The sequence below is a fragment of the Rhinatrema bivittatum genome, chromosome 1, assembly GCF_901001135.1.
Source record: "Rhinatrema bivittatum chromosome 1, aRhiBiv1.1, whole genome shotgun sequence".
In the NCBI taxonomy this organism is placed as follows: Eukaryota; Metazoa; Chordata; class Amphibia; order Gymnophiona; family Rhinatrematidae; genus Rhinatrema; species Rhinatrema bivittatum.
This window is the reverse complement of record NC_042615.1, coordinates 463,888,099-463,914,899: the sequence shown is the minus strand read 5'-3', so window position 1 is coordinate 463,914,899 and position 26,801 is coordinate 463,888,099. Positions and strand designations below refer to the sequence as shown.

The 26,801-nt window shown below is 40.8% G+C and overlaps 1 protein-coding gene across 27 annotated transcripts in view; it reads left to right on the top strand.

Annotated features, from left to right (window-relative positions):
- ELAVL2 (ELAV like RNA binding protein 2) overlaps positions 1-26,801 on the top strand; it is a 462,154-nt gene that overhangs the window by 353,830 nt on the left and 81,523 nt on the right. For all 27 annotated transcript variants that reach the window (XM_029606073.1, XM_029606016.1, XM_029606198.1 and 24 more), the window contains one exon: positions 25,951-26,104. In XM_029606073.1, coding sequence (XP_029461933.1) covers positions 25,951-26,104 — 154 coding nt within the window. The remainder of the gene's footprint in view (positions 1-25,950; positions 26,105-26,801) is intronic.

Genomic DNA, 26,801 nt, shown 5'->3' with positions numbered 1-26,801 from the left:
TAACAGAGGGTACCTCATATTTTTTAGGTCTGGTTTGGAAAAATCTGACTCGTCCCAGAAATTACAAGTTGGTCTTGGACTCCATATGCCAAATATCTTCCAGAATTAACATTTCCCCCATATCTCCCTTTATAGATTGGATGCAGAACAGGAACAGATTACTGTTGAGTGCCAGTTTAACACATCTTCAAAGGCTCTTATATTAAAATAATGGATATAAAACAATATTGTAAAGCTGGTTCCCAATTCTAGATCCCCCTGTTAATCAGGGACTTAAAATGGCACAAGGTAATACTGGTATAATAATCTATTGAAAATCTCTAAAAATAAATAAATAAAAATAAAAATTGGGCGTGTCCTGAAAGCAGGAATGCTGTCTAAGGGCCCTAGTACATCTAAATGCACATCCAAAGGTAAAAGCATAGATTTTGTCCCCTGTAGAAACAGTCATTGCTGAAGTACAAACAGAATTTGACTTCTCTAATCTTCAGTGGCACGTGCTTCATAGTTCCTTGCATATGTTCTGCGTGGCTTCTTTTTCCAAAGTCTTTTCCTATGTTGCAGCAACCAGAATGGATTATGATCTGCAGATCCTTCTGCTTAACCATTTACTAGGGGTGTTCTTTGAAAGGATTGACTGATCTTGATCTTAGCTGAAAAGGATTGTTGTGGAGGGAGTCCCTTTCTGGGGTATGTGAATGAAATGTCTTGTCATACTGGAAGGGATTTTAGGATAAAGCAGGATTTGTTCTTCTAGGCGTGCCTAAGCCAGTTTTACCAAGCCCTTCGCATGCGAAAATCTCCATGGAATACAAGACTCTCAGAGGAGTTGGGGGCAAATGTTTGACTGGACAGTTCCCTCACAAGTAGTTAAGACTTTCATTCTATTCTAGTGTGAACAAGCAGGAGGTACTTTGATACAAAGCTACTGCTAGAAGAGCTAACTTTACAGAGGTGACTTCTAGGCACTTGTACCAAAGGTGAATCTGAGACAAATGGTATTGGTCAGCCCTTAATTCATGTGTTAATTCTTTTATGACTGCTGCTCTTGCCTATATTCAGTATGGCTACACTGTGTGTGGTTTGAAATGCCAGGATCTGGGTGTGAGTCTGAGGGGGACTGGATTATTACCCAAGTTGTCCCTTTTTCTTTCTGTAACCAGTACCACTTTTTGATAGTTTAGTCAGTGCTGTATAACATGTATAACCTAAAACATCAGTTTTACGCTTTCTGAGAGCTACCTGACCTTGGAGAAGTGAGGGTGTAGGGGAAAATTAGTTCCATAAATGGCTTTCTGCTAGAAATATTTCTAGGTTTTGAATTTGGATGAATTTAAGCCCTTAATCTGTTTAGGTACACTCGAACACTGCTAGAGATGGTAGATTTACTAGCCTGAGGTGCTAGTGCTACGGTCAGTCCTCCATGTGCCCCTCCACCTGAGACATTCACTCATACTCCTTGTATCAGGCTCATTTCTTTTGCTCCTCTTCCACCTTGCTTTATACTCTGGCATCTTTCCTCTTCTCCCCCCACCCCCCTCTAGCCACTGCCTTTGCCCTTTTCTCCTCGCCACAATGGCACTTCCATTTTAGCACAGGCCTGGACCCAGAGTAGTAGTCGTAATTCCCTTTCGAGCAGCGGGGGGGCTGCCCCAGGTCACAGTAGCAGCAGGAAGCCACCTTGGGCAGTGGTGGTTCATTTTCTTCGGTAGGCCAGTGTCTTGGTCTGCTCCGGGTCAAGTGAGCTTCAAAGGCTCCCCTCTTAATGCAATCTGGTGGTAGGGAATTACCCTAGGCTGCTGAAGCAACTCCTTTTCTTAGTGGCCCTGCAGTGTCTCCCATGCTGCAGCAGCTGTAACCTTATCCTGCTCACAAAGCCAATAAGACTACTTGTGTTTACAAGCAAGCAGGATTTCTTGAGTGCTGTGGGTACATGCTGTCTTCTGCCAAGGGAAAAGAGTGAAATCCAGGTTGTGACCTAAAGCAACTAGCTTCTTTTGCCAACATTTCGATTAAGGAGGCACATTGTTGATGCATGCTGACTAAATAATGTGGTGCCACATCTGTTCCGTATGTGGTGAGAGAAACCCAGAATCTGACTGGAAGAGGCCAAGTCACTCACCAGAACAAATTTGCTACCAGTGACATCTGAAAACAGTTTAAGACTTGTCTGTAATGTGTACTTATGGGTCATATGTCCATGTAGCTTTAATAGTGTTTCTGGACTACAGTCAGGTTGTTTGGCTTCCCAAACCAGTCCTGGAGACCTCACAGCCAGCTAGATTTTCAGGATGTCCACCATGAATATGCATGAGGTAGATTTGCATTCACGGAGTCTCCATGATATGCAAATTATCTCATACACATTCATTGTGGGCATTCTGAAAACCCGACTGGCTTTTGGTCCCCGGGATAAGTTTGGTAAGCCCTGGTAGAGATAGACAGATACACGTGGATTTCTATTTGTGGCGATTGAAAAACCCAAGTGATCTATCTCTGTACTTTCATACTTTATTCTATTTCCATTGTGCAGGTTACTGTTCTGTATAAATATTGAAGGTGGTCTTGCTCAAAAGTCAGTGCCAGGCTTTTACATTGAGTCCCTTCTGGTTTGCCCTGAAGGCAGTGATCCAGTGGTATAGTCTGGGCTGGCTAGATATGCGGCAGCTGCTAAATAAGAAATGAGTTGTACCTTAATTTAGATACATGAGCAATGCTGCATTAGGTGGCATTTAATACAGTCCACAGTTTGTCGTTCCGGTTTGAACTCTTGTTTTTCAGAGAGAAGTATAATTTGTCATGTTTAAAGTTTATGCTTTGCTGGCCAGAATTAATGCTAGTCCGGGTTTTCCTGTATGAGTGAAGGATTGAACAAACTTTGCTCATGGATCTGATTTTCTAAAACGTTTGAGTATATTTCCGTTTTACTAGACTTTGTGTTGGGGTGAGCTACCTACACTGTTAATTTCTTGAGTTTGTATTCTCTGCACACATTATTGTTTGTATGCAGCCTTCCTTAGACATAGTCCAATCAAATACAATAAATAGCAATAGATTCATACAGGTAACACCTTGAAAGTGTAGTAATTGTATTTTATGATGTACTTCATAAGTATTATCTTGATCTTTTTGATGCTGCCATACTGCCCCCAAATACTTGCATATCTCCATTCTAGTGCTGTACCTTGGAGAATACCTTAGCCATGCACAAAGGAGAGCTGCTTGGCAGGTACACGCTTCAGTCCTACCCTTTAAGAAAATAAGAGGGTTTTTAAAAATATTTTTTAGTTTTAATCCACACATGCGCTTCCTGCCCGATGTAATCTTCCATGGCCTCGCGGCTTTATTCCTCTCACACACTAGACCAGACTCCCTGCATAAACCAGTCATTGCAGTCATATCAGCGGAGGGCCACCAACCAAAGCTCCTCTTGCAGCACTGAACACCAGCACCTTGCATCTCATTCCTTACTGAGATGAGACTGTCTGTGGTATCCCCAGCCCCATCAACAGAAGCTGGATTGGGGAGTCAAATCCAGACCCACCACCCCATGTGGCAACAGGTTCTGCTGCCATTGAGTAATGGCATAAACATGCACATTTTTACTATTGTCAGGGGTTTTATATTGGTCCTGTTTAGAAGGAATAGCAGGAGGGGGGGATCCAAGATGGCGATGTAGCTGCACCACAGAAGCGTTCTTACTTGTGGTCTGGAAACCTTTTTTCTTTGCAAAACGCTGCATTCGGTCCGGAAAAGAAGGGCTAAAGAGAGGGAATCTACAGAGAACCCTCTGGGAACCCTGAAAGCTGGACCGATGGACGCCCATGTGGTGTTTGGACCTACCAAACGGGGAGGACGTCCGCAGGAGTTGGTTCAGGAGAGCCCCGATACAGCGGAACTGCTCCAGGACCTAGAGACATCGATGTCCCCGGTAATTAGAACGCCACCAGTGAACCCCGCGGAGGTCAGGGAGGCTCATCGGGAGACATTCCGACGCGACCCGATGATGTCACCAACCCCAGATGTGCAGGGGGAGAGAACAGACGCCACGGTGGAGTCCAAGGCTATCTGAGGACCCTGGCGGAATTCAGCGTGAGGAGAGAAGTTAACATCGAGGAGTATTAATGCGGAAAAGCAAGAAATGGAATTGGGAAGAAATCTTATACCATTGGTGAGACCCTCTGATATAAATCTGGGCACTATCTGGGAGACTTCAGTAGTTTTAAATGAAAATATATTTCTTCAGTTAAATCCAGTTGTATCTAAACTGGAGGACTTGGACAAATAAGTTAGTCTTACAAGAAGAAAAGGTTAAACATGTAATGGACTCGGTACAACAGAACATAGGGAATTTAAAAGACTTGTACTTAAATCTGATTAAAGAAAATCAATTGTTAGACAAAAGGCTCGAGAACATGGAAAATCAAGCACGAGGGAAAACTTTGAGATTGATTAATTTCCCTAGAGTCCCTTTGGTTTCAGCAAGAGATGTGGGTGAAATATGCACAAGAAATATTGAAGTTTTCAGACCGGAGAATGCCTCCGTTAACAAAAATTCATTATGCGACACCCTTGAAAGTAAAACCTGCTGAAGGCCAAGAATTCCAAGTACTTTCTCCTCTAAATATATCAGTTACTCGAAATGTCAGATACAAATATGGCTCAACCTGCAACATTGTTTCTATCCTGTTGCATTCAGATAGGGTTCTAGTGATGAAAATGTATTTTAGAAATATAAAAATTATTTCTTCAAATGAAAGTTTAAATTTTTCCTGACGTAGCAAAGAAAACACAGGAAAGAAGGAAGCAATTTTTGTTAATGAGATCTCAGGTATTAAATATGGGAGCAAAATTCAAGTTAAAATTCCCTTGTAAATGTATCAGGAAGTTAATTATATATTTTACACTCCATTCCAATTGTTAAAATTTATATCAGAATGACTCCCAATACAGAAATAATTGGCCATGATGTACCTTCACCTCAGTAAACTGAATAGTTCTATTTAAGTTGTAAGTCCAACTACTATTTTCTTTAAATAATGTTATAGTATGATTTAGCTCTCATGAGTATTGGATCCTCCCATGTTGAGAACTACGATCCTAGCCAATAATTATGTTAAAATATACATTTGCTTTATAACGATGATACTTGTGGTATGGCTAATACTTTACCTGTTCAGTCAAGATTATATTGTTAAATGTAATATCATTAAATAAAAAATTAAACAAAAAAAAAGGAATAGCAGGAGAAGCCTAAAGTGCAAAGGTTGGTTGTAGTTTTAGCCATTGCTGTTAATGTGGCAGTCTCTGAGATTTCTAGCATGCATGCTTTCTTGCCATGGTGTCCCCAAACCATTTACTTAAGTCTTTGCTTCTACCAACCATCTGAAGTGAGTCCTGCCTGATAGGAGAGTAACTCTCTGCTAAAGCAGTGTTACAGCTGTGCAGCTTTTTTGTTTCCTGTGGGAGTAACTTTTAATATAGTGCTTTAAGAGAAAAAAATAAAAATAGAAAAGCTACTGGAATAATCTCTTTGAACACTTGGGAAAACCAATTCCCCCCCCCCCCCCCCATTTGTAATGACAGCTTGTTTCGTAAGGAAAAGCTGCTTTTAAAGGGCCAGTGCTGCTTTCCTCACTAGGGAACCTGCTTTGGCTTTCTATAATACCTAGATACTGCGACTGCTATCTTCTAGACTTTTGAGGTTTTTATTCACATCTTTAACCCCTCTGCACATCTTCTCGTTTGCCTGCTAAACTTTTTTTTTTTTTTTTTACATGTATGCTATGTCCATCAAGAGAACTTTTCTTTTACAGTTGCATAATCTTTTACAACTCAAAATATTGACTCGACAGCGGCTTTTTTTTTTTTTTTTTACCACGATCAGATGATAAAGAGATGTGCTTTCTTGCGTTTTACCATTTTCCTCCATGGTGCATAAAATGAAGAAAATCATTTTTGATAATTGGCACATTCTACAACTTCATGAGGAATTTCATTATACTCCCAGGTTTACTTTCACTCGAGGTGCTAACCTCAAAGATCAATTGGTGCATTCAGATTCATCACTTCATTCACAGCCTCAAGGCATTGGTTTTCATACTGTTTGTGGTTCATGTATGATATGTCACATCATGATTTCTACCTCTGCTTTGTATTTCTCCAGATTAAACAAGACTGTCATATTAAAAAAACAATACAGATTGTCAATCAACTGGAGTGATCTATATCATCCAGTGTCCCTGTAACTTATGGTATATTGGAAAGACAAAACGATCTGTCAAAATACGTTTGATATAACACCCTTCTTGTATCAACACGGGACGAGTTACAGCACCTTTGGTCACTCACTGTCTACAGTATGCTCATACTTTTGATGGCTTAAAAGCCTGTGTCCTGGAACAGTTGTTTCCCTCCTGGTGGGGAGGTGATTTCAATAGGTTATTATTGAAAGCTGAGCAGCGATGGATTCATGCTTTAGACACAGTTCATCCAGCTGGTTTAAATACCATGCTTGAACTTAATGTTTTTCTGTGAAGCCCTCTGTTCATCCTCTGACGGTAATTGAAATCAGGAGATCTGTCCCTTGATCATCATTTTTTCAATAACGTTTTTAGCATCTAGTAACCAAGGAGATGTGACACGTAGGGTGACGTCACCACGTTACTGAAAGAGCGGGCTATTTAACTTACGATACTAGTTTGCGGTCTCTAGCCCGGCATTGTTGGAGAATTGATGGAAACTTGGTGACCCATTAGCTTAGTTGGTGTAGCAATCTTTTCTAAGTACCTCTCAGATCTGTTTTGAATAGTACAGAGTTTGATATGCCTTTCCTTTTCTATAGAACTCTTGTTTTGATATTGACTCCTGATGAAGCAACATTGGAGTTCCAAAACACGGCGCTGTCGAGTCAATATTTTGAGTTGTAAAAGATTATGCAACTGCAAAAGAAAAGTTATCTTGATGGGCATAGACAAATAATTATAGACATTTCAAGCACCAGTTGGTGTTTTACAATATATATCGGACCGCAAATAATAGAAAAGATTGGATGGCTTAGACTCCAACTAAACAGGTTGTCTCAGGCTTGCTGATGCGGTTCTGATATATACAATAAGTTCTTGTTGAAGAGCATTTTTTTGGATTTAGATTGGACAATACCTTTAGTTTTTGTTTGGCTTTGTCGTATACAGGTTCGCAGTGTGGCTCTTTGTTTATAAATATAAATCATACATGCTTTTTCTTTTTTCTTACTAGCTCTAGACATGCCTTGTGAGTTTGACCATGCTCTGAATGTGGCCACTGCTATTGAATGCATAAGCTCATCCTGTTCTGCCTGCTAGAGGAGGAAAGTGCTGGTCAAGGTTTTTTTTAAATCTCCAATTGGCATCTTTAAATTAAATAGGATCAGTACATGTTACAATAAACTACACTGCAATGAGTGACATTCAGACATGGAACAATTGGAAAGAAGATGGATCCCTCTGAATAGAGGTCTAGAACACTGGCACAATGCCATTCTCCTCTCTATACCCCTGACATATGATGGGAAACTGCATGTGAGCATTAAGGATGGCACACTGAAGAGTCTGATATTGTGAGAGATGTCTGCCAACTTAGTTTCACATACTATGGACACCGTGTCCAAGTTGTGGCTCAGAAATCGTATAAGATAATCCATGCCACAATAGCACATTATATTGTGCTATTGTGTGCTATTGATACTGTCTACAGTATGCTCATACTTTTGATGACTTAAAAGCCTGTGTCCTGGAACAGTTGGAGTGTGTGTATATATATATATCTATCTCCCCCCCCCAAAAAAAACAAAAAAACAAATAGGCCAAGGGAACTTACTGTAGAATATCCTTGAACCACCGCCATATCCATCTGTCCAGTAATTAGGATGGGAGGGTGCAATGACAGTTACTGCATATCAGTACGATTGTAACCCCTTCAGTGACTGTTAAACATGAGAAAGATAGCACTGCACTTTGCAAATCACATTGATTTACCCCTAATGGTTCCACCCATCAATTAGGAAGGGGCAAGGATTCTGTTTTATGAAAGACCACATGAGCTATCTTTGTAGAACCCTTAACTTTACTAGTGTAATGGAGGAGTAGCCTAGTGGACTGTGAGTCAGGAAACCAGGATTCAAATCCCAATAACATTCCTTGTAACCTTGAGGAAGTCACTTTACTCTTTGTTGCCTTAGATTGTGAGTGCTTTGGAGACAGAGAAATACCTCTGACCCTGACTGTAACTCACTTTGAGCTAAATAACAGAACATGTTAGCAAAATGATTATCACTAGTATAGGGAGGAAAACCTACTAGACTTAATGAGGAATCTGGGGATAAATTTGCAGACTAGGGGAAGGTTGATGTCTCTTCCCACTCCCTTTGACTACCTGTTTCTCTTCAGCAAGATGTTGATTCTAAATAATTGGTACTGATGGCTAGACAAGAATGTGATTGCAAGTTTTCACCCCAGTTCCCATGGCTAATGCAGCGAATGATTCAGTGAGGGGAAGTCAGGAGGTGGAATGTAACTTAAAACTGGCCTAGCTAAGTTTATATCTTTGTACATATGTATTAGTCTGACTCTCATCTTCTTCCTCTTGACAGTTATAGGGCACTTAAAGCCTTCAGCAAGAGACTTTGGTCACAGGTACACATACTTGAACAGGTGACTGGCATAAAGTAGTAGATTGGATTGTTTGAAAGATTTTATAGAAATGTGGGCAGAAGAAGACCAAACAGCCCATCCAGTCTGCCCAGCAAGCTTCGCACTTTTTTTTTTTCTTCTCATACTTATCTGTTTCTCTTGGCTCTTAGTAACCTTTTGGTTCTATTTCCCTTCCACCCCCACCATTAATGTAGAGAGCAGTGTTGGAACTGCATCTAAGTGAAATATCTAGCTTAATTAGTTAGGGGTAGTAACTGCCGCAATAAGCAAGCTACACCCATGCTTATTTGTATTCCCAGACTATGTAATTCAGTCCTTGTTGGTTGCTGTCTGTATATAGATCCACTTTTCTTCATTCCCCCTGCTGTTGAAGCAGAGAGCTATGCTGGATATGCATTGAAAGTGAAGTATCAGACTTATTTGGTTTGGGGTAGTAACCGCCGTAAGAAGCAAGTTACTCCCCGCTTTTTTGTGAATGCAAATCCTTTTTTCCACAATTCCTCTTGCCGTTGAAGCTTAGAGCAATGTTGGAGTCGCATTAACCGTGTGTTTATTGAATAAGGTTATCTCCAGGTAGTAACCGTCATTCCCGCGAGCCATCCACTCTTCATTCACGTCATCTAGACTTTATGGATCCAGTGTTTATCCCACGCCCCTTTGAAGTCCTTCACAGTTCTGGTCTTCACCACTTCTTCTGGAAGGGCATTCCAGGCATCCACCACCCTCTCTGTGAAGAAATACTTCCTGACATTGGTTCTGAGTCTTCCTCCCTGGAGCTTCAAATCGTGACCTGGTTCTGTTGATTTTTTTCTGACGGAAAAGGTTTGTCGTTGTCTTTGGATCATTAAAACCTTTCAAGTATCAAGTCTGTATCATATCACCTCTGTTCCTCCTTTCCTCCAGGGTGTACATATGAGGAGAGATTGAAGAATCTAAATAAGTCATTCGATGAAGACCCTCCACCTTTTTGGTCGCCCTTCTCTGGACCGCCTCCATCTTGTCTCTGTCTCTTTGGAGATACGGTCTCCAGAACTGAACACAGTACTCCAGGTGAGGCCTCACCAAGGACCTGTACAAGGGGATAATCACTTCCCTTTTCTTACTCTATATTAATCTCTCTATGCAGCCCAGCATTCTTCTGGCTTTAGCTATCACCTTGTCACGTTGTTTCCCCAACTTCAGATCCTTAGACATTATCACCCCAAGGTCTCTCTTCCTGCTCCGTGCACAATAGCCTTTCTCCCCCCATCGAATACAGTTCATTCGGATTTCCACTCCCCATATGCATGACTCTGCACTTCTTGGCATTGAATCTCAGCTGCCATATCTTCAACCACTCTTCCAGCTTCCTTAAATCCCTTCTCATTCTCTCCACTCCTTTCGGCATGTCCACTCTGTTGCAGATCTTAATGTCATGCGCAAACAGACAAATCTTATCTTCTATCCTGTCCGCAATGTTTCTCACAAAAAGATTGAACAGGACAGGTCCCAACACCGATCCTTGTGGTACACCGCTTAAAACCGCTCTCTCTTCAGAGAGTGTTCAGTTTACCATCACACATTGTCTTCTGTCCATCAACCAGTTTACAATCCAGGCCACCACCTCGGCACTCACTCCTAAGCTTTTCATTTTATTCACCAGTCTCCTATGCAAGACTGTATCAAAGCTTTGTTGAAATCCAAGTAGATGACATCGAGTGCTCTTCCTCGATCCAATTCTTTGGTTACCCAGTCAAAAAAGTCAATCAGATTTGTCTGACAGGATCTTCCCCTGGTGAATCCATGCTGCCTCTGGTCCAGCAATTCTCCCGACTGTAGATAGTTCACTATTCTCTTTCAACAGTGAGTCCATTACTTTTCCCCCCACTGAGGTGAGGCTAACTGGTCTGTAGTTATCAGCCTCTTCTCTGTTCCCACTCTTGTGAAGCGGGACCACCACCGCTCTTCTCCAATCACTCGGCACCACTCCCATTTCTAGGGATCTATTGACAGGTCACACAGCGAATCCGCCAGCACATCTCTGAGCTCCCTCAGTATCCTGGGATGAACCTCATCAGGCCCCATGGCTTTGTCCACTTTGTTTCCCCAGCTCTTCCCATACATTCTCTACTGTAAATGGAGTTACATCTACTCCACTCCCCTCCAATTTCTTGTTAACTAGCGACTGTCCTTCTCCAGGGTCCTCTTTAGTGAACACAGAACTGAAGTATTCATTTTATATTTCTGCCATTTCTTCATCTCTCTCCACACATTGATCCTTTCCACCTTTCAATTTCCCTATACCACTTTGAACTTTTCACTGATAAATCGGAAAAATGTTTTGTCACCTCTCTTCACGTCCTTGGCAATCCTCTCTTCCGTTTGACTTTTTGCTGTTTTGATTAATTTCTTTGTCTCCCTCTGTTCTACCAGATATTCTTCTTTGTGCTCCTCCCTTTGGGATCTTTTATATTTCTTGAACGCTGTTCTTTTGACCTTTTTGTCAGCCACCTTCTTTGAGAACCAGATAGGTTTCATTTTTCTTTTGCTTTTCTTTACTTTTCTAATGTATAAATTAGTTGCCTTTGTAACTGCTCCTTTTAGATGGGTCCACTGTTGATCCACATCTCTCTCATTCTCCCAGCCTTTTAGTTCTTCCTCCAGGTACTTCCCCATTTCATAAAAGTCTGTGTTTTTGAACTGCAAAACTTGGGTCTTTGTGCTTCTTTTCCGTATCCTTTTTGTGATATTAAACCATACCGTTCGATCACTGCTGCTGAGGTGGGCACCCACCTGGACATCAGAGACATATCTCCATTAGTGAGCACTAAGTCTAGTATAGCTCCTTCTTTCGTGGGTTCCATTACCATTTGTTTGAACAAAGCTACTTGCAGGGCATCCATTATTTCTCTACTATTAGATTCTGCAGATGGGATTCTCCAGTCTACATCTGGCATATTAAAGTCTCCAACAATCACCACTTCTCCCTTCTTTCCTATCTTTTGGATGTCTTCAGTCAGATCTCTGTCCAGTTCTTCCTTTTGGTTTGGAGGCCTGTAAACCACTCCAATAAAAATGGATGCCCCATCTTTTTTAGGTTAGCCCATAGTGCTTCTTCATTGCCCCATCTTCTTTGCAGCTCAGATGCTTGGATATTGTTTCTGACATAGAGCCACTCCTCCCCCTTTCCTATCCCCTCTGTCCTTCCTTAACAAGTTATAACCTGGTATTGCCGTATCCCAGTCATGAGATTCCGTAAACCACGTTTCTGTGACAACAACAATGTCCAAGTCCGCCTCCACCATTAGGGCTTGCAGATCTGGGATTTTATTGCCCAAACTACGAGCATTTGTGCTCATAGCTTTCCAGCTTTCTTAGTTCAGTTTAACTGCTGTTCCTGGACTCCTTTTGTGACGTCTTTAGTTGAGTTTTGTTATCCACTTTTCCCTTTGCATTTGTGCAAGGGAAAAGATTAGTGCCTCTGACAGTCATAATCACAGTGAGCTTTTTTCTTTGGTTTCTGATCTGGAATTTCTGTATGCATTGGATTTCTTCTCTCTTTTCAGATAACACTTCAATCTTTTTCTCAAGAACTTCAGTATTTAGTACAAAGAAGAAATTTTGTACTTGTTGCACTTGATAGTGTGTGTCTCTGGATCACAGGTCTAATTCTTCCAGAGCCCACTGTAGTAATGTTTTTTGAGTTCCTTAATGCCCTGTGTGAGTGTGTGTGGGGGGGGGGGGGGGGTGGGGAGTAGAGTTGTGGGCTGCACAGCTGTCAATAACGGGTGTCTGTGGGTCACAGGTATTATCCTTCCTGAGCCCACAATAAATCTTTTTCTTTGACTTTTGGTTATTCTGTGGTAATGGGTAATTAATTCCTGAATAATGTAAAGTGGCTGGGACTTTCTTTATTGAAGCTAATTCAGCTTTAACTTCAGCCAGTTCCTTTTATGAGACAAGTGGCACCAGATCAGACTGTCTTTGGGGTTGTCAAATGCTTGTTGGATGCCATGGTTACTACCTACATTGCCTCCAGTACATTGAATATGCCTCTAGTATATAGGAAAGGCCAGAAGTTTAAATGGACTTGTGCAGTGTGAGCTAAAGGTTGACTCTCAAAGATAAATGGCTGCACTTTCCCATGGATGTAACTATATTTGGATAGTTTGTGCTGCAATTTGAAGATGTCTGTGCTGTATTAGGAAGGCTATAGTGGAGAACGGCGCCAATTCAGCATGGAGAGGACTGGGTGGTATGTAAAGGCAAAACAATGCTGAGGTACTGAACACAAAATGTGCACGAGACTTCCTGAACACTGCCCTCTCTAGCTCCTTCCTCTAGAGCAGTGGTTCCCAATCTGTATCCACCAGACCCATAACAGGCTCCATGAGTTATGGAAGAAAGCCTGTGCTGGACCCTATCCAATGGCGCCATGAAAGAAGAGGCCTGATGCCTCCAATGTACCCTATCCCAGTGGCTGAAGGATGGAAGCCACTACGCTGCTAATGCATCCAGTCCTGCTCATGGCTGAAGAATGGAGGCCCCTAGGCTGCTGGTGCACCCCATCTTACCGGCAGCTGAAAAGTGGAGGAGGCCGCCATGACACCCTGTTTGACTGGGGGCTGAAGAGTGAAGAAGGCAGAGGGGCTGCGGGTACACCCCATCTTGCTGGCGGCTGAAATGTAAATGAGGCTGCGGGGTTCCTGGAAGCCAAAGTGATGAACAGGCCACATGACCCTCTCTCCCCATGCAGACTCCAGGAAAAACATGAGGGTGAATGAAAATGTGTATGAGAGCACCTGTTTGAGAGCTTTTGGAGGGTGTGTGAACAAGAGATCATGTGATTTTGAGAGAGTGAATGTTTAAGAACATAACATGAGAAATTGCCACCCTGAGTCAGACCAAGGATCCATAATGCCCAGCATCCTGTTTCTAACGATGGCCAATCCAGGCTACATGTACCTGGCAAGTACCTAAACACCAAGTAGATCCCATGCTACTGATGCCAGTAATAGCAGTAGCTATTCCCCAAGTCAACTTGATTAATATCACTTAATGGATTTCTCCAAGAACTTATCCTTTCTTATATCCAGCTACAATAACTACATTAATCATACCCTCTGGTAGCAAATTCCATAGCTTAATTGTGTTAAATGACAGAATTTTCTCCAATTAGTTTTAAATGTGTACTTGCTAACTTCATGGAATGCCCCCTAGTCCTATTATCCGAAAGAGTAAATAACAGATTCACATCTACCTGTTCTAGACATCTCATGATTTTAAAGACCTCTAACATATCTCCTCTCAGCCATCTCTTCTCCAAGCTGAAGAGCCATAACCTTTTTTAGCCTTTCCTCATAGGGGAGCTGTTCCACCCCTTTTATAATTTTGCTCACCCTTCTCTGTACCTTACTACATTCTCCATCCAACTATATCTTTTTTGAGATGTGGCAACCAGAATTGTACACAGTACTCAAGGTGAGGTCTCACCATGGAGTGATAGAGGCATTGACATTTTTCATTTTATTCACCATTCCCTTCATAATTCCTAATATTTGCTTTTTTGATTGTCTCAGCACACCGAGCTGACTATTTCAATATATTATCCACTGTGATGCCTAGATCTTTTTCCTGGATGATAACTCCTAATATGGAACCTAACATCGTGCAACTACAGCATTGGTTATTTTTCCCTATTTGCAACACCGTGCACTTACCCATATTAAATTTCATCTGCCATATTAAATTTCATCTGCCATTTGGATGCCCAATCTTCCAGGCTCACAAGGTCTTCCTGCAAATTATCACAATCTGCTTGTTTGAACTACTCTGAATAATTTTGTATCTGCAAATTTGTTTACCTCACTCGTATTACTTTCCAGATCATTTATAAATATATTGAAAAACACCAGTCCAAGTACAGATCTGAGGCACTCCACTGTTTACACTTTTCCACTGAGAAAATTGACCATTTAATCCAACTTTCTGTTAACCAGTTTGTAATCCGCGAAAGGACATTGCCATCTATCCCATGACTTTTTAGTTTTCTTAAAAGCCTCTCATAAGGGACTTTCTCAAACGCCTTCTAAAAATCCAAATACACTACATCTACTGGATGACCTTGAATCCACATGTTTATTAACACCTGCAAAAAAAAAAAAAAAAAAAGCAGATTTGTGAGGTAAGACTTCCCTTGGGTGTAAATCCATGCTGATTGTGTTCCATTAAACACTGTATGCTCTGGTTTACACTTATTTTTCTCGACACTGAAGTCAGGCTCGCTGGTCTATAGTTTTCCTGGATCACCCCTGGAGCTTTTCTTAAATATTGGGGTTACATTGGCCACCCTTCAGGTACAATGGATAATTTTAACTAATCTGAAATTTCATTTTTGAGTTCCTTCAGAACCATCTGGTCCAGGTGATTTGCTACTCTTTATTTGTCAATCTGGCGTACTTCTTCCAAGATCACAGTGATTTGGCTCAGTTCATCTAACTCATCACCCTTGGAAACCATCTCTGGAACTGGTATCTCCAACACCCTCATTAGTAAACATAGAAGGAAAGAATTCATTTAGTCTTTCTGCAATGGCCTTATCTTCCTTTATCCCCTCAGTCATCTAACTGTCCAACCGACTCCTTCACAGGTTTCTTGCTTCGGTTATATTTAAAGCTTTTATTATGAGTGTTTGCCTCCATGCCACCTTCATTTCAAATTCTCTTAGCCTGCCTTATCAATGCTCCTACCATGTGACAGGAGCCGATCAATGGCACCGGTAGCCTCTGTCACATAGTAAGGGCCATGGCGCCATTTTGATTACTGGCAGCCGAGGGCCCAAGAGCAGATCATCGCTCCCGGGACCCCCGCTGGACCACCAGGGACTTTTGACAAATCTTGGGGTGGGGGGGGGGGGGGTTGTAGTTAATTAAATTTGAAGGATTGAGGTTTTGTTGGTTTTTTCCCACAAAAGAGAGAGAGATAAGTTTTCTGATCCGGGGAGTGGACCAAAATGACCCTCCCCAGACCCGAAAACGAAACGGGGACAAAAAAAATGTATGCACACCCCTAATTTGCTGCATAAGACGCACAGATGCCTGGGAACAGAGCGGTTTAGCACACCATTATTATTATTATTTTTTTTAATTTCCCCTCCTCTGAATCCTAGGTGTGTCTTATGGAACAAAAATTACGGTAAATGTGTGTTAAATTATTTGGACATCAGTTATTTTGAAATATTCTTTAGTATGGTTTCATGATTATAGATATTTTTTCTTGATTGCTGTCCTTTATAAATCAAATGCAATGTTTTTGTTTTTCCATTGTTGTAATGCATACAGAGTCAGGCTTTGTGGTTTCCAGTTCAGTTTTGTCTACATGTTTGTATTTATACTTTTGCTCTCGCTATTTGCTGAGGGTCTGTCTCTGTTCTGCATGTGTGACTTAGTGAGGTATTCTGTTAGTATGTAGTTTCTATAAAGGAATCTATAACAGCCTGATTTGTTCTGTTTTGCTAATAGGTGTATTAGTGTTAGGGCCTGTTGTAATATTTGCAGTGTTGCCTTTTCATAGGAAAGGTTCTTACTGTTTTGAGTCGGGCAGTTCTGTTATGGTATGGCAGTTTTTCTGTAGGCTCCAAGTATGTTTTGCAGGATTTTGTATTATACAATGTTCCTGGTAGTGAAAGGAGTTTGTGTTGTGGTTAGGTGACAGCAGAATTTGAATTCTTTTTTTGTAGTGAGTGGTAAGGGGAAATGTACTTGTTCTACTGTGCACCCTTTGGGGGAGTGTCTGTGAATGCAGGTTATTGTAGAACATGAGATGCAGGTTTTATATTGGGATTTGTTTCACTCCTGTATAGAAGAATTTGATGCTCTTGAATAATTTTAGAAGTAGTTTTTACTTAATGGTTGAAACTCGCCAGGATTTTATTTTTTATTTAGAAGGTTCTGTCTAGAAATGCCACTGAGATGCATGCTCAGCACCCTGCAATAATGGTGCAAAATGTTTGTAGCAGTACCTCTTGCTTTTTGAGCTGTCTTGTCCTCTCTGCCTATGTGAAATTTGGTAACAGGTGTGGAGAGAGCAATTGGATCTGTCAAGATATAATTGATAGGGTAGTTTCCCTGTCACAAGTGATTTTCTTTAAAAAAAAAAAAAAAATAATAATAATAATAATAATTTTCATGTTTGTTTGTTTTTTTGTTTAGTTTTTTTTTTTTTTTGGGGGGGGGGTGTGCTGGGAGGGAAATATATGCACAAAACCTCTCTCCACATCTCCCTTTTAGTGATGTGAGCCTGTCTTAACATCCCTCCTCTGCCCTTCCTGATCAGTCTCTCACTCTTTGATCCACAGTCCCCCCTTTCTCCTTCCGCCAGTCCAGCTCTGCTAGTTGTGCTCTCTCTCCACCAGTCCATCCCTGCCAGTCTCTCTCCCTCCACTTGTCCATCTCTACTACTTTGTCCCTCACTGGTCCTCCACCAGCCTCTCCCACCCTGCCAATCTCTTTTTCCTCCTCCACCAGTCCATTTCCCCTGGTTGCTCCAGATCCAGCTCTGTGGATACCTGTAGTATTATATAAGTTACTGATGAGTGCATTCTTCCACAGTTACAGTCATGCTTTGCAATTATGCATTCCATTTATATTAGCAAGCAAGTTTTTTTTATATTATGTCTGGTGTGCATATAATTTCTTAGTACATTAATAACTTTTCTATATACAACACAACTGCAGGTAAAAATGAGAGAAGCATGTTGGGGTCTGAATATTTTGGAACTTGGAAAAGGGGTCCATGCTCCCAAAAAGGTTGAGGACCCCTGCCCTAGAGAGCTTCATTGTACGTGTCATTTTGCTTATTTAGAAAAAGGATGTATTGCAACAGAAAACACATTTTCTTTCTCGTTCCTGCCAAAATTGCTATGGTGTTTGGCCCTGTAAGTGGCTTTGAACTTTAAAGAAAAGACTTTTTCAGAGGTGCATCTGAGCTAGTAAACTTGATATAGGTGAGAGGCAAGTTTTCTGTCACGGTTTGTTTATATGCTTGTGTACTAAGCCTGTTTGGGAAAAATCAAATGCTTCAGCTGCAAGGTAATGTAAGAGGTTCTGCAGTGATGTTTTGTCAAAATATACATTAATGCCTTTGTTAGAGGATTCCTGCTATTTGATTTAGAATTTCTGTAGGCCGTAATTAGATGAGTGGAGGGGAGGGGGAGAGTTAAGTTACAGAAGTGATTTCAAATCTTGACATGCACTCTTGTTTAAAAGAAACATTCACTATCCTAGTAGCTCACTGTTCTTACAATAGTTTAGTATCCCCTGCTTCAAGAAACTGTAGTGGAGTAGAAAATATTGTAGCTTAGCAACTGTACGCTGTCTATAACAAAGTAGGGGATTTCAGAGACAAATAGGAACTCAAGAACCATAGAGCAGCGGTCCCCCCACTGACCCAGCTGCTCCCCAGCGAATTGGAGCTCTTCCTCTGCCCGGGCTTAAAATGCTGATAAGCCTGGATGCAGCAGGATAACTGGAGTCAGCAACACCAGCATATTGGGGTCTTCTTCCCACCCCACCCCCACGGCCCAGAAGAGGAAGTGGTGTGCAGCGGCCTTCCTTGCAGAAAGAGGAGACCATGCTAGTGGGGGCAGCAATGGCCTGAAGAGCAGTGCAGCGTGGAGCAAAAGAGGAGTAACGTCAGCCCCCCGCGGTGGATGGGAGTCCTTTTGTGAGGGCTGGGAGTGGAGGAAGCTGCTTCTAGTTCGGTGGGGGGAGAGTGAGACAGCATGTATGTGAGTGATTGAAAGTCTGTATGTGTAAGTGTGTGATTGAGATCCTTTGTGTGTGATAGAGAGCATGAATGTAAGTGACTCAGAACCTTTATGCATTTTGGTCTCTATTCTTTGTTAGTGAGGGTCAGCACATGTGATTCAGGTGAGGGTTTTCTGCTGGCGTGTAGTTTCTGTGTAGGGCTGTAAAGCAGCCTGCCTTGTTCCGTTTTCCTAATAGGAGGTGTATTGGTGTCTTAAGGCCTGGTGTAATATTTTCAGTGTTGCCTTTTCTAGGGAAAGGTGGTTACTGTTTGAGTGCTGGAAATTGGTGTTTTGGTATGGGATGTTTACTATTTATGCAATTTCTGTTCAGAGTGAGTACTTATCTTTCCCATGTGTCATTCTTAATAATAAAAGTATTGGACCTTTATTTCCATCATGAATTGTAATGAGCAGTGTGTCACATGTGAGCATGGTCTGTCAGGTGTGTCACGATGGGAAAAAGGTTGAGAACCACTGTCAAACTAACATTTCAAAGTGATTTTTTCCCCCTCCTGGCCCAGTACATCTAATAGCAAAATTGACAAATTTGATCCCTGAAGTAGGAAAGGCTGTACACTTAACCAGAAACGCGAGTGTTCTTAAGACTGCCTAAGTGGAAATGTTTGAAGGTGTAATGCAATTGACAAGGGAAGCGGAAAAAAAATACTAGGATGTCAGGAAGGAGGAAATCAGTTCCTTTGCTCTCCCCTCCCACTCCCAAAAAAGTCCCTCGAAGTATAAAAGATGAGTACATTTAACAGGAGAGCTTCAAAAAATTATTTGTGATGGCAAGCCACCTGCCAGAGACTACAAGTTTACCAACCAGGATAGATGCAATTTTTTGCAGTCAGACCGTCAGAGAGATACTTATGGGGTACCAGACATGGCTGACAATTTGTCCAGATGACCATGTACCCTTAAGCCAACATCAGGAACCTCAAGAAGTAGTATGCCTATCTGATCTCTAACAAGGATGGGCCTATAGTTTAATGCTGGTTTTGGAGTGCTGCTCTTAACCTGGGTATCATCTCCTACAACTCTTGCAAATTTGTTTACTTGTACAGCTTTTTTTATACTATTATACAGAAAACAGGTTTCTATCTCCACGGTGTACGTTATTCATAAAATAAACATACAATACATATTTAGAATAAAAATTACAAAAACCATTCAATAAAATAAAATCAGACTAAAAGATATCTAAATTCATTACTTTAAACAGTAAAAAGAGCAGTGTGCCTGTGATCAAGCACTCCTAAAGAGCCAGATAGTGATATCGTTAAATATTCTTTGGTGGCAGTCGGAGGGCAATGTTTCCTATAGAAAGTTGACAGCCAGCTTAAAGAAGCTTATTCATCAATGTCACCAGCCCCTGTTTTTTCATGTAGAAAGGTCATACAAAACAGCATAACAGTTAGTGCCTTGGTTTCTAATGATGATGCTGTTTAGATTCAGAAATGCAAATAGAAATCTTTTTAGAACCAAGCATCCTGCACATTGCATCTTTTCTGTTAAATCTTGCAATATACAATATCTACTTAAAATATTCTAGGAGATGGTAGGTCAGCTGCTGGCATGCTGCAGAATAATCAAAAACAGCTGCATCTGCTAAGGAGAGGATCACAGTCCCAATCTGTTGTCAGTTTATTATTGTGCTAGATGGAAAAACAAAATCCAAACCATTTCAGAGACATTCATCTTGGTGTCCAAAAAAAAAAACTATCTCTAGTTTCTAAATGAAACACATTCTTGCAGTATAGACTGGGCTGTAAAAACAATTCCTCAGAAATGGAGTTGGAATTTTTGGATGCATTTTAAACCCATGTGGAAGACTGGTATATTGCTGCCACTTTTTCCATGGTCCTTCTACTGCCTCCTGTGTACCCTGACCTGTTAACCATATTCCTCATTTTATTTGGTTTAATATATACTGCTTAACCAATTACTCACTAAGCCCAGGGCTTCTCAACCCAGTCCTCGGGGCACACCTAGCCAGGCAAGTTTTCAGGATATCCACAATGAACATGTATGAGAGAGATTTGCATGCACTACCTACCTCCATTATTACATTCAGATTTTTCTCATGCATATTCCTTGTACATATTTTGAAAACCTGACTGGTTAGGTTTCTAAAGCATTGGGTTGAGAAGCACTGCACTAAGCAGTCTTCAATAAAATCAGACCCAACCTACAACCATATCACAAAACAGATCACCTCCATATAAAATCAGTCATAAAATGTAGACAATCCCAATATCAAATCATCCAACTCACCCCCAGCTTCTTTAAATATGCTCCATTAATCTTCACAGTACTAAACAAGTTTTATAACCGTATTGGCTATATTAACACAGTCCATCTTGCACAATACCTAGGGAGCTTCATTTTCAGTTTTTATTTGTTCTGGGGATTTCAGTGTCTACACCAAAGGCAAAAAAAGATTTACCTGGAAAAATTAGTCATTTCTTTCCCTGGATTTTTGGGGGTTTTTGTTGTAATAAAACACTGAAATTCCTGGGTAAAATAAAACCTGAAAACGAAGGTCCCTGACAGTACCACACACACCGCCTGGTTATAAACCCTCCTTCCCAAATGCTTCCTGGAACAAGAAGGCTTGGAGCAGCTTGCATATTTTCAGATGGATTTCCTTCTCGCCTTACCTGTAGGGGAATCCTGTTCCACAAAGTGGGTGCAATATAGCCAAGTGGTGAATTTTGTATTGTTGCTAACCTAGCTTGTGACTACTGTAATCCTCAAACGATCCAGCTTACATTCCTATAAAGAGCTAAAGAATCCAGGATCCTGGTTATCAACACTTTAGAGAGCGCTTAAATCTAACATGCTGGAATGACAGCCAATGAAGTATGTATACCAGAGGTAAATGTGTCTTGCCACTGTTACTTTTGGGGGGTTTAATGTTTAAGTTGTGATAGTTCCTGCTGTATTGCTTTCATATATGTTGAGTATTCATTCTGTATTTTCAAATGATTTGGAGAATGGGATGTAGAGCTGTCAGCATACAGGAAGAAAGTAATTCCTAAATCCGTCAATAATTTACACAGTGGGAGCATATAAATATTGAATAATGTTGCTAAGAGTGAACCTTGAGGGACACTTGTATAAGTATAGAAAGTATCAGATGTGTGCCCATTTTGACTTGGGATGTTCTAGATAGAAAGGAGAACCATCTGTGAACACTATTGTCATCCCAATGTTGCTCAACTGATGGCAGAAGGAGGGTATGGTCCACTATGTCAAAGCGGCTGTTAAGTCTATTAGCACGAGAAAATAAGTTTCATCGGTATCAAGCTGTCATAAAACCCAAACTAAGGAGAGGAGTAAAGTCTCAGTTGATAGATGTTTCCTAAATACAAATTTCTTTGTGAAAAGAATATCATGGTCTTCCAAATGATTCACAAGTTGAGAACGCAGCTTTTTCCAGTATTTTTGACAGAAAAAACAAGTTGGATATAGGCCTGTAGTTGCCCCAGTCTATTCTGCTGGCTTCATTTTTCAGAATTGGCTTTTATTACAGCTTGCTTTAACCCATTTGGTACTATTCTTTCTGAGAGAGATTAAGGTTGTGATTGTTGGAATAACACTGAGTACTTGTTTCAAGAAACTGGCTGGAATAGGATAATGTGGGTGAATAGCAGGATTAATTTTGGTTATGATTTGGCTAATTTCAAGATTACTCTGTCGAGCATGGACTATGTATCCAGGCCATGTGTATCTTCAAGTGCTTTTGTGTGATAATAGATTGGGAATTGTTTAACTTCCTGACTGTCTAGAGAGGATGTGGCACATTCATTGCAGGCGGCCTTAGAGAAGTTGGGTCCTTAAATGTTTAACATCAAAGAGTAATTTATAATTCAGTATTACTCCGTGAATCTGTTTAGCGTAGTCGTTTTTTGTTTTTTTTTTTCTTTTTTTTGCTTTATTGGTTAATGAGCAGTATTTTGTTAGGGTTTTATATTTTCCTAGGGATTCAGTGGATGGGTCTCTTCCTCCATTGTTTCTCTAGTTTTCTATGGTTCTGTTTAGTGCATCTTAAGTCCTCGTTGTACCATAGCTTCTTTTGTTTAGAGGTATTCCTTTCTTTAATAGTCTTCGTCTAGAGGCTGAGGCTTTCCACAATGTCATTCACAATGTAATCCCAGGACTCAAATGCCGCGGAGGCATTTGCTTGATTTAGTTCTATTCATTCAGGAAAAAGTCACGGAGATACTTGCAGAAAGTAAAAGTATGATTATCTATACTTTTTTATGATTTGGGTTGAGGAAGGTTATTTCTGCTTTTATTGAAACCCGGGCAGTATAGTGTGAAGTATTTATAAGACAGCTTGTTATTAACAAAAATTAGGTCTAGCTTTGAGTTGCTTTAGAAACAAATTGTGACAATCCCAAGGCTTCCATTGTCTCTCAAAACATTTCACAGGCAATGGTTCTTGGTGTGTTGTCTGCATGGATGTTGGTCTACTACAATTAAGGTAGAATCTGGAGATGGAAACACCTTGGTGAATAATTTAGTCAGTGGAGAGCAATCTTTTATAGAATACTTGGACAATAGACCAGTCCTAAGTTTGGTTGTGGAGATTTTAGAATTGCAACCTCAAAGGGAGGGTTAATCTCTACTTTGTAAGGTATTAGCTTAAGCTTTTTTTTTTTTTTTTTTATATTATTGATTATTAAGCCTCCCACCTTTTTGTTGAGGTCTAGGAAAATGAAATACCACTTAATTAGGATGGGAAATTTGGATTAAGAGTGCATTGTCTGTTCAGCCAGGTTTCAGAGATACAAAAAAATGGTGGGATTTAAATCCTCTAGCAGGTCATTAATCAGAGGGATTTTTTTTTTGTCACACTGAAAGTTTAAAAAGGAGTAGGGTAAACATTAAGCAGGATGAGGTAGCAGAACAGTTGTTATAGGGAAGATCAAATTTTTGTTTCTTCTTTGCTTCTTTCTATAGGACAGGGTGTGTATGGAGAGCTAAGGAGTGTCCCATCACAGTCTCAATGAAGAACGTCTGATCCATTGATTGTAGCAATCACAAACGGGGTGTAATGGGATGGGCACTTCGGGTCCACACACATAGGCAAGCTCCTTTGTCGTGCTCCTTCGTACGCGCACCAAGTATTGCGTGCTGCTGCCAGTCTTAGAGAGCTAAGTCAGTAACACTGGCTCGCTTATTTTTGTAAGAGAGCTGTGCTTATTGAACCCTGTCAGCTTGGGAGGGTTTAGAAGAGGTTCAGTGAGAGGAGTGGAGATAAAAGTAATTTATGTGGAAATGAGCACTTTCTGCATTTTGTTGGAAAAAGTGACAGGCTTCTACTGGAGCAAAGTTAACCATGGTCTTTTCTATTTCAGATCCAAGGGGAGGGAGTGTTGTCCAGCTAACTGGGGACATAGTCATGAAACTGGGTCATCTTGTTTTTTCTTGCCAGGTGAAATGCTCTTCTGTTCCTGTCCTACCTTTACGCCTTCTAGTAAAGCTTGTTAATTTACTATTCCCAGATCAAGACTTCATTGACTTCGGCAAAGCAATAGCTGTAACACATTTTTAGTGTAAGGGGTAGCTTTCTATTTTGTTGGGTTTTTGACACTTAATGTATAGAATATTATGTGGCAAACTAGTTGCTTTGCCTTTTGATGACAGCTCCTTATTACACCATCCTTCCCCCCCCTCACTGTCTCCCCCTCACCAGATCCCCCAAGACCTCTGCTTATCTGGAAAAGCTGCTCTCAACTGTGCCCTTCTAGTCTGCCAGTTTCAGCTTTCCAGCTTTCTGTATGACCAGACCTGCCTTCCTGAGTTGGTGCATCATGCCTCCTGGCCATGTTAAAGTTCCTCCTGAGTTTTTGTGTTAAATTTTAAACCCTGGCTCTTCCTGATTGTAGGCTTGTTGGTTTAACTGTGTTTCAGGTAATACATTTCCTGAAAACCACCTGTATCTCTGGGCTAGATTGAGCTGCACAGAGTAAGGAGTCCCTGGTGAATCTGCCCGTCATCGTGCATTTCTAGTGGTGCAGTAGGAGAAAACCCTACAAAGTGTCTACATAAGTTCAGCTGCAGAGTCCTTCATTTGAAAACAAATCATTCCACATTTCAGTTCATAAACAAGTTTGTCAGTTGTGTGGTGAAAATATATCCTGTAATTGAAAGCACAACCACTGCTTGATCTTCTATAATATTTAGTATAATTAATCACTCCAGATGTTTCATATGTGAAAGTTTGGGAGGGGCGGAGGAAGACATCAGTATGGAACGGTTCCCCTATGAGGAAAGGCTAAAGATGTTAGGGCTGTTCAGTTTGGAGAAGAGACTGCTGAGGGGGGATATGATGGAGGTCTACAAAATCATGAAAGAACTTTAACAAGTTTAATGTAAATCTGTTATTTACTCTCTCAGGTAATAGGACCAGGAGGCACTCAGTGAAGTTAGCAAGTAGCTCATATAAAACAAATCAATTTTTTTTTTCATTCAGTGCATGGTTAAGCTCTGGAATTCATTGCCAGAGGATGTGGTTATAGCAATTAGTGTAACTGGGTTTAAAAAAAAGTTTGGATAAGTTCCTAGAGGAAAAATCCATAAACTGCTATTACGGTAATTAATAAACAATAGTAGCTTGTGATTTATCTAATATTTGGACACTTGTCAGGTACTTGTGACTTGGATTGGCCACTGTTGGAAACAGGATACTGGGCTTGATGGAGCCTTGGTCTGACCCAGTATGGCATTTATGTTCTTATGCTAAGTTTAGGCTGCTCTGGTGTGGTGTTGTGTATAGCATACACATCTCGTGTGTTAATGTCCCTTCCTCAAAGGCCTGTCAAATTCTGAGCATAAGATGTTTTAAGAGACTTGTCAAAGGTCTCTGTGCATGACTGAGAGGAATTTAGCTGGAGCTTCCAGGTGAATGGCTCTGGGTTCTAATTGCTCTCTTTCTAGCAGCCCCATGGTGTTGGACCACATGCTATCTGTCTAGCCAAGTACATATGGTTTGGAAGGGTATAGAGTAGTATGAAGAAAACAAAGTAAATAGACCTCTTTAAAAGTACCATAAAGTTTTAAAAGTAGCAATTTGTGTGCAGCTCTTCTGTTTCTCAATATTTCCATTCCTCTGGAGGGAGCTTCTTTATGGCCAGCTGTTTTAATACTGTGCTAGACATCTGCCACTTGGTTAACCACAGTACCAACAAGCTAGACTGTAATGTAATGTTTTATTTTATTCTGTTTTAACTACTAATTCTGTTGTATTCTGTTCTTTAAAAAGACTCAGGTCCTTTAAGAACCAAATGGGGTGTCCAGGCCTCAGGCTACTTAGAACCTTATTGCCATTAGGATGTTTATAGAAGTACTATTTAATTTTAAATTTATATATCTTTTAATCTGGTTAATTTTGCTTTGCATGTAATATATTTGATAAAGCTTATTAGAAAAATACACAATGGCCATTTTCCTTTCTATACTAAGGTTTCCTATGCGCGCCCAAGCTCAGCTTCCATCAGAGATGCAAATCTATATGTCAGCGGTCTTCCAAAGACAATGACCCAGAAGGAACTGGAGCAGCTCTTTTCCCAGTATGGACGCATCATTACCTCGCGTATTCTAGTAGACCAAGTCACTGGTAAGTGTGCATTAGCTCTGTGCTGTTTCAGTCACATCCCCCCCCCCAACACACACAGCTGGTAGATTGCTGCATTGGAAAGGGGGAAAATGTGCAATCTTGCCATTAGAACATATCAAAGGTTGGTGGTATGTGGGCCAGAAAATGCAATTTTTTTTCTGCTGGAATTATTCATAAATATGCATGGACAGAAATAGTGTGGTGAGCCAGCCTGAGTCATTTCCACCCTGAAGCTGCAGGTTGGGAAGCTTTTTTTTTTCTTCTTCACGGCTTGTAATAAATTTACAGCTGCCGCTTTATAATGTTTATTTCCAAGCTGCTGCATGAATAGTCCCCATGCTCCTTATAGAAGGCTGCTAAACTTTCTTACTTTTCAGGGGAAAAGTTAAATTTTATGCAGAATTGCCCAGCTGGTTCTCATAGGCTCTGAATGTGTGCAAGGCTGAAACTAGTAATTGCCGCTAAGACAGCTTTTGAAGGTTATATCTAACATGTGCATATTAAATAAAATAAACTCTGTTCTTGACACTTGTCCAGATGCTGTCTTGTCACCTTTCCTTGGAGACAAGTGGCAGTTTTGTTAGTTCTCTTGCTAACCCCCACCCTCTTACTTCCTGAAATGTGATCTTGAAAGCAGGTGTTACCCTGAACTGTGGCTCTGGTACAGTGCTACATAGGGAGGACGATGCCTCTGTAC